Genomic DNA, 20,117 nt, shown 5'->3' on the forward strand with positions numbered 1-20,117 from the left:
TTTCAAGTCAGGGACAAAAGATAGGAAGAAAAAATAAATTCTTGATCATTCAAAAAAATTTAATTTAAAAAAAAGTGTCTTCTAACCTCAAAGCCCCATGTTCTTTTCTATTCCATTACATAAAATGATCTGCCTCCTGTAGATTAACAGACTTACTTACATATTCCATTCAGGTTATGCATCATTATGCATAATGATACTTTAATCAATGTTTACTTCTTGCAGGGGTTTCTTTTGATGCTTCAGAAACAAGTTGTGATTTTGAGGAAAATCTATGCAATTTCTATCAAGATAAAGATGGCCCTGGCTGGAACAGAGTAAAAGTAAAACCTAATATGTACCGAGCAGGAGACCACACGACAGGATTTGGTATCTCCAATGTTTAGCATTCTCTATGGAAATGGTGGTGGGGAGAGGGTTGTCCCCTGTTTTACTTTAGTCTTCTGACTGAGGTCTAAAAAAAAAAAATTCACAAACTGTTTCTCTGAGAAAGGAACAGGTGATTGATTATCTAAAATCATCAAACATGAGGCTAAGTTGGAACTCAAAACACTTTATAATAGTTGCTCTGCAATGGTCAAACTTTAGGAGAATCATTTCAAGTAAGGAAGTTGTGTCTCAAGACAAATAATGTGTGAGGATTACAGCACTAAAAGGACTTTAGTTTATCATTGAATTCAACTCCTCTCACTGCATAGATGAAGAAACTGAGGCCCAGAGAAATTAGTTGAATTGCTCAAGATCACACAAATAGTAAGAAGCTAAGCTGCAATTGGACCTCAGATTTCAAGTACAGCACTCTTTCCACAGCACTATATACTTCTAGTAGGAATCTAAGTCCAGAAGCTTGATGGGCTCTTATAGAAGCTAGGATTGTTACCTAACCTTTAAGTACTCTGAAAAAAAAAGAAAATAATCCATTCTCAGCATTTCTGAGAGCCTACTTTGTGAAATAAACCACAATAAAGGAAATGGGGAAAAGGAGACAATAAATAAATTGCCTCTACTCTCTTAAGTGTTCATAGCTTATACATAGCACACAGATATGAAAACATCAGAATGATAAATTGATAGAACAGTTCGAGAGAAAGTACAAATTAATATGGTACAAGTTGGAGACCTAAATAGTGAGAGGGAACCAAGTAGAGTAAAGGGCAGAGCTGGACAAAGGAGAGAAGAATTACTATATATCTTTTTGTTCCCTGTGCAAAAACAACTACTCACATTTCTGAAGTGTTCCTTACAACTATCCTATTGAAGGAGGTAGTAAAAATAAATAGGCATAAATGATTGCACATGTATAACTTATATCACATTACTTACTGTCTCAGAGAAGGAGGAGCAGAGAGAGGAAGAGAGAGAATTTGGAATTCAAAACTTTTTTTACAATGTTAAAAATTGTTTTAAAATGTCAAAAATTTAAAAATACTATTTTTAAATCCATAAAAATAAAAGCATAGTATTTTAAAGAAAACCAACTATATTGAAATACAATTATCAAAATATTTTTTTAAAAAAAGAAAAATTCACAGGCATCAGGTTAAGAATCCCTGGTCTACATTACAGTTACCACCCATGTCGTTCATCATTTCTGCATTTGCCACAAAAGAATCTGATCTTCATATTTGGTGGGAAAATGTGGAGGATGGAAGAAGAACCCCTTTAAGACCAGGAGATCATATTTGATTTAAACCTTCCCATCCAGAATCTGTTTTAAAACACATGTATAGGCGATAAGAGGTGACAGAAATATAGCATACAACTGCTCTCTACGGATACACTTACCCTGCTTTTTCAGGTCCCAAGCACAAGAATCCTTCAGACTCTTCCTTTTTCAGAACCAACTGGTCAGTAACAAAACCAGGAATAAATAGCTTAAGCTCACCTTTATTGTCCAGCAACCAAGAGCATTGTATACATCAGGCAGGTTGTTAGCCAAAGGCGCAGGCTGTCCAAAGATAGATTTAGCTTTTTTTATTTTGTAAATCAAGGGAAAAAATCCACTATGTTAATTTACTATGATGACTGGAATCTTTTCATATGCAGCCTCATATCAATAATTGCTTATGGAGCTTACTGTAGAGTCCTCCTATCTGCCCCAATTTTAAATATAGTTTTTTAAAACACATAAGCTAACACTGAAAGCCCTAGCCTTGGAAAATTATATCAATCAATAAAATCTATGAGGAAAACAGAAGTTTGGGTTTTTTCTCATTGTTGTTTAATGTTTTAATAGCAGATCTATATGATTTAAGCAATAACCAACCTCTCCTACTTTCAGGTTATTACTTGCTGGCGAATACAAAGTTTACATCACAGCCAGGGTACATTGGACGTCTCTATGGTCCTTCCCTACCTGGAAACTTACAATATTGTCTACGTTTTTACTATGCCATAAATGGATTTTTTAAAATGAGTGACACCTTAGCTGTCTATATCTTCGAAGAGAACCATGTAGTCCAAGAGAAAATCTGGTCAGTTTTGGAGTCCCCCCCGGGAGTTTGGCTTCAAGCGGAAATCACTTTCAAGAAGCCCATGCCTTCTAAGGTACTGTCAAACCAATCATCTTTTCTCACTATCCCACCTGTTGAAGTATGATCTATGTATGTTATGTATGCTTAAGAAGGTTATTTGTGCTTAAGAAGGTGAGTACTCTCTTATGCCAGCATCAGAATTCTGAAAATGTCCTGATAAGATGATTATCATTAAGTCTGTTTGAAACTCCCTTTAGATATCCCAGAATAACAAAATCTTTAAATTTGGAAGGGACATCTAGTTTGTTAAACTGTACTTGAACAAGAATTCACTCTATAAATGAGATTCCAGTGCAATGTGATTTAGTGGATAATGAGCCAATGTTGGAGTAAGAAAGAGGTGAGTCCAGGTCCTATTTCTGACATATTCTAACTGGATGTCACTGAACACCTCTCAGGGCCCTACTCAACTATAAATTGCAGAGCAGGTATTATTCTCCCTTGGTAGAGGTAGTTTCCTCATGCGGAGCTCTCTATGCCAATAAAATTACAGATATAACAAGCATACATTAGAAGAATGGTAAAATGCCACCTCTAGATGTTGCTGTGGATATAGGTCTGAGCTTAGAATTGACCCTGGGCAAGTCATTTAACCCTATTTTTGCCTTAGTTTCCTCATCTGTAAACAGCAAACCATTCCAGTATTGAGTTTGCCAAGAAAACCCCAAGTAAATTGAATTGAACATAATTGAAAAACAACAGAACAACAAAATGCCATTTCATAATTCAGGATTAGTCAGTTTTCCTTCTCCTGAAGCTGATAACCTGCATTGGCAAAAAAAAAAAAAAAAAATTATATGTGTATACACACACACACACACACACACACACACACACACACACATATATTCTTGCTTTTATGTTTCATTTTTAGTGCCTCTGTCTCTGGCCCAAAACCATCCAGAGTTTATAAGTTGTTTGTTTGCTTCCTCGGGAACAAGTCAAAGACTGGGAGTATATATAAAAGAACCAGATACAACTACTGAGCTTCCATCTAAAAGCCAAAATTCCCCCCCAAAAAAAAATGGAGCAGAATAAAAGGTCAGCACATTGTGTCACAGTGAACTTATGAGAGAGACATCTAACTGAAATGAAAATGGGATAGTCAGTGGGGGATGGAATTCATAATCCCAAGGAAACTCCTACTACTGGTTATCAAAAACTTAAATCTAGTGATCAGTCATGGACACCTCTAATTGATCTTCATTGCAATTAGAAAAGAAAAAGATCTCTCCAAATATACTTCAACATTGTGAGGAATACAGAAAAGTACAGATCAAATTCCTACCTATAAGGTTGTTAAAGCAACTATACTTCTACTTCATATGAGTCCAAGTTTGGGAGTAACAGGAGGTATGGATGAGTTTGTGGTTACCCCTCACTAGCAATATTTAAGTAAAGTCTGAGTTATGTATACTATATTTGTCATGTATATTATATAAGCGAATTGTTGTCCAAGTAAACTTTAACAAACTCAATGTCCCTTCCATATCCAAAGATTTTGTCATCCTGGAATATCTAAAGGGAGTTTTAAACAGACTTCAGGGTAATTGTCTTTTCAGAATTCTGAGATTGCTGGAGTAATGCTAGCATAAGAGAGTACTCACAACCTTCTTAATTAATCAATGGTCAACAATTTGTCTACCTATGGTGAATACAAGGAATCTGTGGAGGGAAAAAGGAGCATAATGAGTCTCAATTTGTGACTATCTGCTGAAAAAATACAGACAAGTTCAATCACAGAGTCTCTGTTACTAGTTTCTGGTTTGCCTAATCAAAAATCATCATTTATCCTTTGATATTTTTTCTTGCCTAAGTATTAAAAAAGTGTTTATTGCTTGGCAGTTTTCAAGTTCCTTATCGAGAATTTTTTTTTTCTTGAGGCGATCTTAGAAAGTGTATCATTGTTAATTTTCTTCTTTGTATATGTGAGGTTTATTGAGACTCTTTTGGAATTTCATTCATTCATTCATTCATTTATATAGACCATATACTTTTTCTCCCATCCCCCATCAGTAATGATGGCCTTGGAACAATAGCATATCAATAATTCAATAAATAGATATTTATTAAGCAAATACTATATGCCAGGCACTGGGTTAATGGCTAGAGGTTCAAAGATATGCAAAAGACATTTCCTGTTCTCAGGTAGCTCACAGTCTGATGGAAATTATATGAGAATTACATATGGTTTACCCAGACCCTTCCACACACAAACATCTTTCCTAACTCAAGAGATGGCAGCAGCTAGAGCAACTATAGAGTTCCTTTAGTTCCTACATAGGAACTATAGAGCTCCTATATAGTTCATATGGATTAAAATAGATGTGTTCATTTACTTGGACATAGAGAAGAGTTCATGGCCAATGTCACTTGATGTAAGTGATATAGACACCAGATGATGGTAAGCACCAAAAGTTGGGATTCAGTCATGTGAAGAATTCACAATGGCTAATCTCTTTGGCAAAAGATTTATGAAAAGATTATAGACAAAATGAAGAATTACAACAGACACCAGTAACGATAAATGTGAAATACAGTGGGAGAGCTTATGAAAGATAAGTTCCTCAGTGGAACCCACAATTACCCAATGGAAAGGGAGCATCCCATGAAGTTGGGGCATATCCTTAGCTGGCAGGCTAAATCCTGAAAGGGACTTAGCATCCTAAAAGAGTTAGTTAGCTTTAAGGAGAAGTGGAATTGAGAAGCATAATGGAGTTAGAAGAGATATCACATGGCATGGTATTTGTGTATGTGGTGGGGAGGTAGGATAAAGAGAATACCATGATGAAGGAGGCAAAGGTGGACAGTCCCAAAGGAAGACAGAGCCATGAAATGGCCCATAAGTAGATTTTATAGGGAAAATTTAATCTTAGGGACATGACTGCTGGAGACCCCTACAGAGAGTGGGTCTCAGGGGTTTGACATAACTTGTATTTCAGACTGGATGATCTCCCCAGAGGGTGCTAAACTGATCTCTATCAGTACCTTCTCCTTGCTTCCTTCAGGGATCAGTTCTTTAGTTTCTTTCTGTCCAACACACTATTCAAGACCTCACCAATATTGAACCAGCCCTGCATTCCTGGTATAAATCCTACTTGGTCATAGTGTATTATCCTGGGGATGATTTTCTGTAATCTTTTTGCTAATATTTTATTTAAGATTTTAGCATCAATATTCATTAGGGAGATTGGTCTATAATTTTCTTTCTCTGTTTTCAGCCTACCTGGTTTAGGTATCAGTACCATGTCTGTGTTATAAAAGGAGTTTGGTAGGACTCCTTCAATCCCTATTTTTTCAAATAGTTTATTTAGCATTGGAATTAATTGTTCTTTAAATGTTTGGTAGAATTCACATGTAAATCCATCTGTCTAGGGGATTTTTTCTTAGGGAGTTGATTGATAGTTTGTTCTATTTCTTTTTCTGAGATGGGACTGTTTAGGATATTTACTTCTTCCTCTGTTAGTTTGGGCAAGCTATATTTTTGGAGGTATTCTTCTATTTCATTTAAGTTGTCAAATTTATTGGCATAAAGTTGGGCAAAGTAACTCCTAATTATTGCTCTAATTTCCTCTTCGTTAGTGGCGAGTTCTCCCTTTTCATTTTTAAGACTAACAATTTGATTTTCCTCCTTCTTTTTTTAAATCAGATTTACTAAGGGTTTGTCTATTTTGTTGGTTTTTTCATAGAACCAACTCTTAGTTTTATTAATTAATTCAATAGTTTTTTTACTTTCAATTTTATTGATCTCTCCTTTTATTTTTAGAATTTCAAGTTTAGTGTTTGACTGGGGGTTTTTAATTTGTTCCTTTTCTAGCATTTTTAGTTGCAAGCCCAATTCATTGACCTTCTCTTTCTCTATTTTATACAAATAGGCTCTAGAGATATGAAATTTCCCCTTATTACCGCTTTGGCTGCATCCCATACATTTTGGTATGATGTCTCATTATTATCATTTTCTTGGGTGAAGTTATTAATTATGTCTATGATTTGCTGTTTCACCCAATCATTCTTTAGTATGAGATTATTTAGTTTCCAATTATTTTTTGGTCTACTTCCCCCTGGCTTTTTGTTGAATGTAATTTTCATTGCATCGTGGTCTGAAAAGGATGCATTTACTATTTCTGTCTTACTGCATTTGAGTTTGAGGTTTTTATGTCCTAATATATGGTCAGTTTTTGTATAGGTTCCATGAACTGCTGAAAAGAAAGTGTATTCCTTTCTGTCTCCATTACATTTTCTCCAGAGACCTATCATATCTAACTTTTCTAGTATTCTATTTACCTCTTTGACTTCTTTCTTATTTATTTTGTGGTTTGATTTATCTAATTCTGAGAGTGCAAGGTTAAGATCTCCCACTATTATAGTTTTACTGTCTATTTCTTCTTGCAGCTCTCTTAATTTCTCTTTTAAGAATTTAGATGCTACACCACTTGGTGCATATATGTTTAATATAGATAGTGCTTCATTATCCATGCTACCCTTTAGCAAGATATAGTGCCCTTCCTTATCTCTTTTAATTAGATCAATTTTGCTTTAGCTTGATCTGAGATCAGGATGGCTACCCCTGCTTTTTTGACTTCACCTGAAGCATAGTAGATTTTGCTCCAACCTTTTACCTTTAATCTGCATGTATCTCCCCGCTTCAGATGTGTTTCCTGCAAACAACATATTGTAGAATTCTGGCTTTTAATCCATTCTGCTAACCGCTTCCTCTTTATGGGGGAGTTTATCCCGTTCACATTTATGGTTAGAATGACCAATTCTGTATTACTTGCCATCTTGTTAACCCCAGTTTATGCTTTTCTGCCTTCTTTCCCCTTTACCCCCCCTTCCCGTATTAAGCTTGTGAGCACCACTTGCTTCTCACAGCCCTCCCTTTTTAGTATCCCTCCCCCCGCCTTAGAGTTCCTCCCCCTATCTTACCCCTTTCCCTCCCAGTTTCCGTATTCCCTTCCGCTTAGCTTATTCCTTCCCTTTTCACTTTTCCCTTCTCACTTTTCAATGAGGTGGGAGAAGTTTCACCATAGATTGAATATGTCTAAGATTTTTCACTTAAAGCCAATTCTGAAGGCAGTAAGATACCCACTATATTCATCCCCCTCCATTCTTTCTCTCAGATATAATAGGTTTCCTTTGCCTCTTCATGAGATGTAGTACCCCCACTTTACCCTTTTTCTGGTACAATGTCCTTTCCACATCTAGTTTCTAGAACAAGATATACATGTATTCTTTATACATCTTTATAGCCGAAATATAGTTCCCAAGATTAATCTTTACCTTTTTAGATTTCTCTTGAGTTCTATATTTGTAGATCAAACTTTTTGTTAAGTTCTGGCTTTTTCATCAAAAATAGGTGAAATTCGCTTACTTCATTGAATGTCCATCTTCTTCCCTGGAAAAAGATGCTCATTCTAGCTGGATAAGTTATTTTTGGTTGCATACCAAGTTTCTTAGCCTTTTGGAATATCATATTCCAGGCCCTTCAATCCTTTAATGTGGATGCAGCTAGATACTGAGTGATCCTCATTGTGGATCCTCAATACTTGAATTGGGTTTTTCTAGCCTCTTGCAGTAATTTTCCTTTGTCTGAGGGTTCTGGCATTTGGCCACTATATTTCTTGGTGTTTTGATTTTAGGATCCCTTTCATTAGGTGATCAATGAATTCTTTTAATGTCTATTTTACCCTCTGTTTCTATAACTTCTGGGCAGTTCTCTTTGATAATTTCCTGGAAAATAGTGTCTAGGCTCTTTTTTTCATCATACTTTTCTGGGAGTCCAATGATTCTCAGATTGGCTCTCCTGGATCTGTTTTCCAGGTCTATTGTTTTCCCCAGAAGGTATTTCACATTCTTTTCCATTGTTTGATTTTTTTGGATTTGCTTGACTGATTCTTCTTGTCTCCTCGAGTCATTCAGGTCCAATTGTTCAATTCTGATTTTCGATGAAGTATTTTCTTCACTCACTTTTTAAATATCTTTTTCTAATTGTCCAATTGAGTTCTTTTGTTCTATGGAATTTTTTTGCATTTCGCCAATTTTGTTTTTTAGAGAGCTATTTTCTGTTTCCAGTTCACTAATCCTATTTTTCAAGGATGTTATTTCTCTATCCACTCTGTCTTTAAATGAGTGGGATGACTTCGCCAGACTCTCTTACCAAGCCTCCCTCTCCTTTTCCCATTTTTCTTCTAGCTCTCTTGTGAGAGCCTTTTTAATTACTTCTATGAGGTTCATCTGTGCTGAGGAACAGATGATCTCCTCCTTTGGGGATTCACCTGGAGACTGTCTGTTTTTAGTCTCCTCAGGGTTTAGAGTCTGCTCTCTATCTGTATAGAAGCTGTCAAGGGTTAAGGTCCTTTTCAATTTTTTACTCATTTTGTCAGAGAAGAATCAAAGACAAACTAGCACAGAAAAAAAGAAAAAAAAACCCAAATGGAATCTGCTTTTTTGGGGGGAGGGGTTGGGTGGTGTTACTGAGCTTCCTCTACAGACTGCTGGGGGGGAGGAGGAGCAGCAGCGATGGTTGTGCTGCGCCTGCGCTCTGAGACTCTGAGAGTGTGCTGAGACGCTGTGGAAGTGGGGTGGCCAGGTCCCGAGAGACTCCAGTTGTTCCAGGTTGTATTCTTCACCCCCAGTGTTTTTAGCTTCTCTGCTGGGCTGCTAGCTTGCTGCCAGGACAAAGTATCCAATCCTGTAGCAAAGCTCTCTCTGCAGAGATGGCTGCAATCACACCCCACCCCACTCCGATCTGCTCAGCTGTGAACTGCCTGCCATGCTCTCAGCTGTCTGCCCTCAGCCTGCGCCCGATCTAAAACCGTCCCTGCCCTCACGCAAAAACAGAACTTTCTTGGCGAATCTCAAGGATGTCTTCTCTTGGTAACTATTTGTGGGTTTTTTTTTCAGTCAAGCGTTAATTCAGAGGCTTGTAATGGAATGGATAGTGAGAGAAAACATGGAGCTTACACAGCTGTGTGCCTCCTCTCCGCCATCTTGGCCGGAAGTCCATGTGTTAGCATCTTGAACTGTGCAATGGAGATTGTTAAAAGTAATAAATTAGACTACAAGGTGACCATAAAGAGACTGTGGAGGAGGTAGACCTATCCATTGCAAAGTGAATGAGAACATCAATGACTGAACAGGTTACTTCCTGTTCCACCAGTCTATGCTTAAAATTGTCTTGCAAACTAAAGATAATTGTTTGCCCCTTGATGGCTCATCTTCCCATACACAAAGTACTACACATAAAAACTATCAAGCCCTGACAGGAGAAGAACTATAAGATCTGTTAGTGGGGTAGCAAGGTAGAATGCCAGGCTTGAAGCCAGGAAGACTCACATAGTCCTGAATTCAAATCCAGCCTTAGATACTTACTAGCTGTGTGATCCTGAGAAAATCATTTAACTCTGCCTCAATTTTCTTTATCTATAAAATGATCTAGAAAGGGAAATGACAAACTATTCCAGCATCTTTGCCAAAAAAAATCCCAAAAGGAGTCACAAAGAGGGATGTGACTGAAAAATCTGAACAAAAGCAAATTGGGAGAATATTTTCTACTGAAATCAGGATTGGAGGCTTTTCCACTGAAATCCACTAAGGGGCCTGTCAGTCCCACGTTCAGGGCGCCAAAATGTGGTGTTTTTTTTCTTTAATATATGATATAATGATGGTTCTCTCTGGGAGAAAGCAGGTTTCTCGGGAAGGTTTTCTGGAAGCAGCCTTAGTTGCAGTTGAAAGTAATAATCACCCAAAATGCAGCCAGCTGGTAAAAATATTAAAAGCAATGGTACAAAAATGATGAAACTCAGAGCTGTTAGAGAAATTCTTGGTTTAGAAAATATGCATAAGTTTGAAAGCTGAAACATTAGAGGAGATGATCCAATAATTATTTACCCAAAGAAGGTAGAAGATATAGTCCTAGGAATTCTATGGGCCAAAGTTGGGAAGCCTCAGAAAAGAGATTTTAGTGGCTTTGGGAAAGCCTACAGTGGCAGTCTACTGACTGAGAGCCCAGACAGAAAGAACAAAAGTTGTTAATAATAAACTCCCATTTGTGTAAGTATTTTAGTTTACAAAAGGCTTTCCCTGCAACAGGTAGATAATATAATTGTTATCTTCTCTAGAACTTTCACTAGCAATTTTGGAAGTTGAGAAAAATGATGATAAAAGCATCCCCAAATCAACTTTGCAATTCATAATGTGAAAATAATTCAGATTAACTAGAGGGAGAATTAATTACTATAGTAGCTGACAGATAAGTGTTATTAACATTGCAAGCTATCTGGGAATTTCCTGTTTTAACTAAATATTCTTACTATCCAGGTGCTAAACTTCGTTGTTTCTATATAGCTGAAGTAATGCATGTACTATCAACATCAACCAATTTGAAAATGGTATAATCTTTTAATGTCACTCTTTTACATGTTTGTACTCTTTAAATTTTCTCTTGGGGAAAGTGTAGAAAGTGGAAAGGTCATTCAGTTAAAATTAGAGGTCATAGTATGAAGAGTAGGTCTTTGTAAGGGAAGGCAGAGAGAGGTAAAAAGCCAATAGATTTTAGTCAAATAAAAGGGTTGGGAATTCTTGAATGTAGAAATAGTATATTTCTGTGTGATGGCAAGATCAAGGGTGTAGCTAAATGGAATAAAAGAGTAGGTAATAGAAGTGAATTGGTTGAGGAATTGAGCAGTTAAGAGTATTTGAGGGAGAGTCATTATGCATGTTTAAGTCCTCTAATATAAGGATAGAAGCTGGAGAGGAGAGAAAAATTGTGAGCTGTGTACTGAAGTCATTAAGAAAGGAGAGGCGTGACTTGGGAGTAGACAACAGCCAGGAATCAGGAAGAATAATCTACCTGAATTCAAATCTGGCCTCAGACAATTATTAGCTGTGTGATGCTGTTTTGCCTTGGTTTCTTCATCTCAAACATGAGGTAGAGAAGGAAATAGCAAATCACTCCACTATCTTTGCCAAAAAAATCTCCAAATGGATTCACTAAAGAGTCAGGCACAACTAGAAAAACAACTTAACAACAAGACATATCTACTAGGATTTTGTTTGTGTGGTGGGTTTAAGGTTACTGAGTGATGGATGTAGAGAGAGAATCTTGAAGTGAAAATGGAAAGCAAGAAGTAATCCAAATTCCCTGCCTCAGTGAGTGAACAGACAGAAATGAGTAAAGGTATATTCAGTACTGAAGAAGTAGCCAAGGAGGCAGTATCAATTAGCAGGTTTCAGGAGAAGATAGTAGATGAAAGGAGTGGAAGAGTCAAAGAAAAACAGATGGACAACCTTGAGCATTGCACTGGTATCCATAAAGTATAAAAAGAACTACAAAAAGATTCTAATTAATCTTCTTTGGAGAAAATCCAAAAGAAATGTGAAAGTAATGCATTCTATTGTTAACACTGATACAGTAAAAAGCAGTCGTAGGAATATAAATCTACAAAACATAAATTAACTACTTATTAGGAAAAAATCTATATGTCAGTAAATCAACAAGTATTGATTAAGTGTCTATTATCCATCAGCCCCTGTGTTAAGTACATATAAAGAAAGGGGGGGGGGGAAGCACCTGTTCTTAATGAGTTCATACATAGTCTAATGGGAAAGACATCATACAAACAACTATGTAAGAACAACACACAGAATAAATCATAATCTACAGAGATAAGACACTAGCATTAATAATATTATTAATATTGGTATTATATGTGTAGGTACATATAAAATAAATATAAGATGTTTTAAGGGGAGGTCACTAATCACTAAAGAAATGAGAAAAGCATTCACATAGAAAGTGAAACCAGCTGAGTTTTAAGAGAAACTAGCAATTCTAAGAAAAGAATGTTAGGATGGAGTACACAGTCATGAAAGAATAGAATAAAAATATAACTGGACTATGATATGTAATGAGGTTAGAAAAGTCATTTAGGGCCAGGTTGTAAAGGTCTTCAAATGACAAACAGAAGACTTTATATTTGATCTCAGAGACAATGTCAAACCATTCAAAATGACAGAGTAGGAAAATGAAATCTGGCTACTGACTACACATGTGGATGAGTAAATAAGAAATAACTGTAAGGAATCCTTAACAGAAATATGAAGATCTGGAAGAAGAGAGAGTGTGGGGAAAGAAATATGAGAGAAGGGGAAAAGTTGGCAAATATTGATAGAAATTTCTTCCATGGAAGAAAATAAAAAATAAAGCTTCAGTGAAAGAGTTTTTAAAATTGTGGAAAAGATCAGAAAGACTTTTAGAAACAAAGACAAGCAGAACATTTTTTTTTGGCATCAGGTTTAGTTGAACATGCACTTTAAAAAAACAAACTTTATTTGATCAAAATTCATAGTTTTATGCCAGTTCTCCTTTCTGTTCTTTGCACATTGAAATGTTTGGGACTACTGACATTTACTTAATTTATTATAAAAAAAAAGAAAACTAAAGGGCTTTATTTCAAGCATGTTTAGTTTGAAATGTCTGGTCATAGGACATCTAGTTTTAAATATCTAATGAGTAGTTGATGATGCGAAACTATTATTCCAACCAGGTTGGATATGTAAAATTGGAAGTTATTTGCATAGAGATGAACATTGAACCCATAGTTCTGATAGGAAAAGTCTTTTCCATTGAATAAACATTTGAAAACAGACCTTATGTCTCCCCTGCTCCCAGAGAAGATATATGTCAAATTTGCCTGCCAACATCTTATTTTATACTAAACTATGAATGAGGCATATTATGAAGCAAAGGAAGAGAAATATAAACAAGGTTAAATGCATTTTCATTCTTAGAATACTGCAATCAGAACCACAGAAAATGCAATTCAGCCATAGTGAAATTCAAATAGGAGCCCTTGAAAATTCTTATTATGGAAATAGAGAAATAGAAATACTCTTGAGAATATAAAGACTGATTTGTGTTTGGATACCTTGTACAGAAATTTAATAAGCTGAAAAACTTAGTTTTTTTTAAATTTATTTTTAATAATAATCAACATCGTTGAACAAATTAAAAATAGGCTTGTCTTAAGACCTCCATAACTTAATACTTAAATACTTAAAGAATGAATTCATGCTCAAAATCTATCAGACTAATATTCTAAGGGCAATATGTCCAAAAGGAAATTTGCTCAAAATTCAAAATACAGATCTTTAAAGTTTCTGGAAAGATTTGTCAGCAGCTGCCTGCTTAATAAACAAGACATCTTTTATTTAGAAGAGATCAGAGAACTGGCAACAAAGATGTGGGCAAGAATTGTACCAGGAAATGACTTTCCTGTCATATCATGAAATCTCTAAGAATGAAGAGATATATTGCTAGATTACTATTCCAGGAAATTAAGGTTCCAGTATTAAAGAACATTGGGCAGAGAATCAGAACTGATTTTGAAACAGTTCTAACACTCAATTCATCCCCATGACAGTAGGGAAATCATTTCATGTCTTTTGTTTGACTTGTTTTCTCATTTGCAAAATGAAGGGGTTAGATTCAAATGATCTACATAACCCTTATAGCTCTTATATTCTATAATCTTGTAAAGCCTTCTGAGTGCAAAATGGTGAAAACAAAGTCATTAATTAATCAATCTCCTTTAGACTGAAGTATTTGGAATGATTATAAATCTCATTTAGGAGTCTCTGCATATACTTGATAGCATCAGCACAATGTCACTTATAAAAAAAGGAATTATCTATAGAAGCTTACTATCTGGGATTTACTGACTATATTTCTTTTTTAAGGACCAAGGCTTAAACCAAAACCAATTTGATTCTAATTGGTCATTAAGAAGTCTTAGGTCAAGCCCCATTTGGTCATGATTTGAGTCCTGATGGACTCAATTGAATGTAAATAGCAGTCATTTCTGCTTTGGCCAGAAACCCCGATGGTCTTTCCCTTCCAGATTCATTCATTCATTCATTTGGATTTTTTTGAACTAGGTGAAAGAGGAGATTCTTTGCCTCAATTGCTACCTAGCTTTAATCACTGAATGGATGCAGCCCCCAAAGTGAGACCTGTGGAAGATCTTAGCTTAAAAAGGTCAATGTCTCCTATTTCATCCAGGTCCATCTCCAGTCATCTTGATCTATATCTTGCCACTGGACCCAGATGGCTCTGGAGGAGAAAGTAAGGCAGGTGACCTTGTCTATTTCTCCCTCACTTAAATTCAACTCACTTGCATGTCATGGTATCATCTCTTTGATATATCATCTCTTTGATAATGATGTCTTTGATGATGATGGTATCATGTCTTTGAGAATAAAGGACAAACAACTATCTCTTCCATTTGAACTCTGATTTAGTCATCCTCTAAGAGAATGGCAAACATCATTGATGTTATCAGTTTCCCTAGGGTTTTTTGTTTTGCTTTAATAAAAATTGCTAATTATACAATCCTTTAACATTTGCAAAGTACTTTACCTACTATGTATGAGGTTATGTAAGTAAAAACAGGCTGCATCTTATTACTAGCAACAATAACAATGACCCCCAACTGATTCTGTCTTGATGAAGAGATCTCCACCATCTTAGAGATTTACTGCTAACATAGGAAATTCTGATGAGGCTAACCATCAAGAGAAGGGAAGAGAAGGGAAAAAATTTGACTTTTATGATTCCAAGGCTTATCCACTCTGTCTAGAATGCTGATGACTGTGAACTCAAAATGAGCCTTAAAAGCTCTAAAAACGTTCTCTATACCCTAAAAAGAACCCAATCTGAGAATCATCCACAACATTGACAAGAATCCCATAAGATTCTTGTGGATAAGAATACATAGATGATTTATGATCTGTACTTCTAACAACTGTACCCAAATTGACAAAATTACTGATCCATCAAAGTATTAAGGTATCATTCAGTACACAATGAAACACCATAATAAAGAAGAATGAACAAGGGGAAAAAATGTAACCTTAACTAAAACTACATTTTAACATGGTATTACAAGTGTTAAGTTTTAAAAACCTAGTCTTCACTCATAGTATCATTTAAAGTCCAAATTCATCAGGAAATATTCTATACTATAATAGGTATGAATAAGAGGTAGCATAGGTATGTGTATGTATACATATATGCATATATGTATACTTTCTATGAATAGATAACATACATACAGTATATATTGTACTCTCTGGTTTTAGGCTCAAGTCTTCCAGAAACAATTTCATATAATTTAATGTTAATCTATATTATTCAAATCATTTCTAACTTGGAGATGCCCTATCTGGAACAGTTTCCCCTATAATTTCCAGCATAACTAAGGCTTCAGACAACTTCAGGTTATATTTATAAGATTCTTGAACCAGGAAAAGATATTTTAAAAGGAATCTGAGTAAATATTCTAGAATTGAGCAACTGAGACACAATCCCATGCCTTTTAGACTGCTCTTCTTATTGTGGAGGTAAAGAAAAGGAATTATTCCCTTCTTTTAATCCTTTCTTAATGAAGAAGAGTGGGTGCTAGCAGGACAAGTGCTCACATGATGGTCAGAAAAAAAGATACAAGGATACTCTCAAGGTTTCTCTTAAAAACTTTAGAATTGATTGCATAACATGGGAGACATTAGCACAGGGATGCCTAGCATGGAGTACAGTCATCAGAGAAGGTACTGTCCTCTATGAGCAAAGAACTGAAATAACTCAAAAGAAACATAAGATATGCAAAGTAACAGAATCCACCATGAATGTGCACAGGAACTACCTGGGGTAGAACATTCCAGTCTCCTATTGGTCTGATTAGCCACCATTGGACACTTTGTAATTTGAATCTAAAACAGTGATGGCATTTTGATACTCTTCAAGAACATACTCTAGTGGGTAGAGTATGGCTTTAGAATGAGGAAGATGTGAATTCAATGAAGCAGTAATGAACTGAACCAGCTACACCCAGCGAAAGAACTCTGGGAGATGACTAAGAACCATTATATTGAATTCCCAATCCCTATATTTTTGCCCGCCTGCATTTTTTTATTTCTTTCACAGGCTAATTGTATAATATTTCAGAGTCCGATTCTTTTTGTACAGCAAAATAACGGTTTGGATAGGTATACTTATTTTGTATTTAATTTATATTTTAATATATTTAACATGTATTGGTCATCCTGCCATCTAGGGGAGGGGATGGGGGGAAGGAGGGGAAAAATTGGAACAAAAGGTTGGCAACTGTCAATGCTGTAAAATTACCCATGCATATAACTTGTAAATAAAAAGCTATTAAAAATTTTTTTAAAAATAAATTAACAAGAAAAAAAAAAAAAAAAGATGTGAATTCAAAAAGTCCTGGCTTTGACACATACTAATTATGTGACTTAGGGCAAGTCATTTAATTTCCCAGTATTCCCTAGCACTTCTAAGATGAATTGCTGATCTGCATCATTCTCATATCAGTGAAATTAAATATCAAATCAAAAAGAAAAACAGCTTTGAGTCAATTTTCAATAATTTTCTTTTACTTACATATTCAGCATTTAGTTACTTTTTCCTTAACAAAATGGCAATTCCACTGGATTTTGCAACTGGTTTTGTGAGGGAATAGAACTAAGAGACCAATTAGCATGACTTGAAATTCCAATCTTATGAATTATAGTTGCTATTGCAAGATCAATCTCAAATTTACATTTAAATTCAATTCTCCAGGATTTCAAAATGCATGTAAATTCACCTAAGCAATATTCTTCTTATTACCTGTATCCTATATGAACCCATTTATTTTATTATATTATTTTATATTTGGACCAGACATATGATTTCATTGGTATAATGAACACACTTTGAAATATAATAAGCATTTTGATGAGTTACAAGATTTGCAAGCATATGGACTTTTAGGAAGGAATTTCTACCAAGATGCAAACAGGAAAGAGCATTAAGAATAGCACCTGTTAATAGTTAATTTTAATGTTAATCTTCAGAAACAGTCCCAGTGTTCAAACAAACCACCGTATATGCAAGGAAGAACTAGTTGGATCGCAGTGCCAAGTTCTGAATCACTAGGGACACAGAAAGAAAAACACAGAGAAAATTAGGATGTATCAGTCTTCCTGAATTCACTCTCATTCTCCCCCTATTCCCCCCAATCATCAAAGCTTAATGGCACTAGAATACACTTAGCACAAGGACAGTTCTGAGGGACAAATATCTGTCCCCAAAGATACATACCTAAGTATGTAGCCAGCCTAGATGAAAAGAAGAGATGAAAAGATGTCCAAGTTTGCTTTATAGAAGCCCCAACTTCTGAAGACACATGCAAGGGAATCAAACAAAAATAATCTTTCTGATAACCAAAGCTTTTCTATGACCTACCCGCTTTTCAGCTCCTTTTAGAGGTTTTGAGGCAAAATTAGCTCATATATCCCAAAGCTCTATATTAAGTCTATTTCAGCCCCATAGACCTAGAGGTAAGATGAACCATCTATTCTAATTCCCTCATTTCCTAAAGGAGGAAACTGAAGCCCAGAGAAATTAAGTGATGTGCCCAGGGTCACATAGGTAGCAAATTTCAGAACTAGTATTTGAACTCATTTCTTTCCATTCAAAATTTCTATTTGGGATTTTTCTTCTTTTAAGAGATAGGATAGTTTTGTACTATTGAGAGGGAAATTTAACCAATAAAAAAGATGACACCACTTCTCCAAACACAATATCATTTATGAATAGGACATGTGATCAATCAATGATATGCCTCCATTTGCACCAAAGTCCCAGAGAGAAGACCTATCTACATAAATTTTACTTCTAATTGGCCTGAGGATATCATTGTGACCTTCCCTAACAATACAGATTGATGGATGTTTTAATAAGGGGATAAATCGAGAGTTCTCAGCTCCTCCCCATCTTTGGGAGTGGGGGAGGTGGTAGGCTGGCCCTCAGATGTGGCCAATCATATCCATTTCTGACTCCTAAGGAATGCTAACAATTTTAACAAGAAAAAATTAAGCCCACAATCAGATTTTCACTGGCTTATTCTTCCCTTTGTTGACCAGGATTAAACTCAAACTGGATCCTGTTTATAGAATAAACAAAAGTCAGGGACCCATCTATATGGGGTCCAGATCAAGAGATGCTTCAGGAGCTAAGAGTGATCATATTACTCAGTCATAAACTTCAGAGAATTCTTGGTCTTTTCAGAAGTAGGATCTTGATAAAAATAGGAAGAAAAAGGATAGATCACAAAATAATAATTGATTACTAATATAATAGCATAATGTTAATTTTCCTTATCACCAAGAAAACTCTGCTTGCTCTGTTAGCAAGAGAAAGATGTTTGCTCTACCACCAGTACAGTTTACAAAGTTAGTTGCTGCTATTGTCTCTGATGTTTTATATTAAGGAAAGCTCTAGTGGGCTTGGGAAATTTATCACATAGAATCAAAATGTGAAAGAGACCTTGGAGATCTAGTCGAATCTCTTCCTTTTATAGATGAGGAAACTGAGACCCAAAGAGATGGTGACTTGCCAAGATTACACAGCTATTAAGTGGCAGAAGTGGAATTCAAAACTATTAGCTTCAAATACAATCCTCTTTTACTCTCCTTCACTATGATGTAGTCATAATATGGAACAGATGTGATGGTGAAGTATTTGGGGGGCTTCCTAGAAGGACATGGTAGTGGATGGCAGACCAGGTCCAAGAGTAGATTAGTGGATGACTGATGCAGAGGGAGAAGGCTCAGGCCTAGAAGAAGATTCCAAAGCATGGGGGACATGAGGAACTCTGGAGGAAAAAACATGCCCCTCTAAATTTTAACACCCTGGTATAAATCTCCAGAAAAGCTGTTGTCCAAGTTGTAGTTCTACTCACAACAATCCTATAAGTTAGGTAAGGTAACTATCATGAAATCTATTCCGTACAAATGTACTATTTCTACTGCTATTTCCCAGTTCCATATTTGAGTTTTTTTTTTTTTAATCCTTCTGTTTCTCTTATCTAGTTTTGTTCATGGGACATTTTTTGTTGTTGTTAGAAAGCTAAAGCTTTCCTTGTTATATGATAAATTTTGTTAATGAGTTAAACTGAGCTAAAATAATGTAGTTTTCCCTATTCATATCACCCTCCAGACTGATCATACAGGATTTGTGTTGACACTGTAAATCTTCTAATATCATAGTTGCTAATTATATTGATCAGGATCTTTATTCTTTCAATATTTCTTGTCTTTATAATATTGTTCTTGTATTATTTGCTTTCCTGGTTCTGCTTACTTCACTCTACACTAGTGGTTTCCCAGGTTTTTCTAAAACCATCTCTTTCATCTTGTCTTATTGGAACTCTGAGGACTTTTTACAGTCTGGCCTCACTTAAATCCAATTCACTTGCAAGACAAGGCGAGTCCTGATGTCATTGATCCTCTTCTAGAATGAAGGGAGAACAATGATTCTTTTGGGAAGGCCATCTTTTGTCTCAATTCTTACTCAGCCTTCTATCACTGAATGGCCTCAAAAAACCAAGACCTGGGAAAGACATTGGCTTTAAAAGTCCAAGGTCTCCCATTCTATGCTGAACCATCACCAGTCAACTGTCTTGACATATGTATTGCCACTAGACTCAGATGCTTCTGGAGAATAGAAAAGAGCTATTATTACAC

The 20,117-nt window shown here is 35.7% G+C and overlaps 1 protein-coding gene across 3 annotated transcripts in view; it reads left to right on the forward strand.

The window, feature by feature from the left end:
• Positions 1-20,117, forward strand: part of MAMDC2 (MAM domain containing 2) — a 208,874-nt gene that overhangs the window by 128,598 nt on the left and 60,159 nt on the right. For all 3 annotated transcript variants that reach the window (XM_051962057.1, XM_051962048.1, XM_051962042.1), the window contains exons 8-9: positions 226-369; positions 2,282-2,547. In XM_051962057.1, the coding sequence (XP_051818017.1) occupies positions 226-369; positions 2,282-2,547 (410 nt within the window). The remainder of the gene's footprint in view (positions 1-225; positions 370-2,281; positions 2,548-20,117) is intronic.

The sequence above is a fragment of the Antechinus flavipes genome, chromosome 1 (genome assembly GCF_016432865.1).
Source record: "Antechinus flavipes isolate AdamAnt ecotype Samford, QLD, Australia chromosome 1, AdamAnt_v2, whole genome shotgun sequence".
Lineage (NCBI taxonomy): Eukaryota > Metazoa > Chordata > Mammalia > Dasyuromorphia > Dasyuridae > Antechinus > Antechinus flavipes.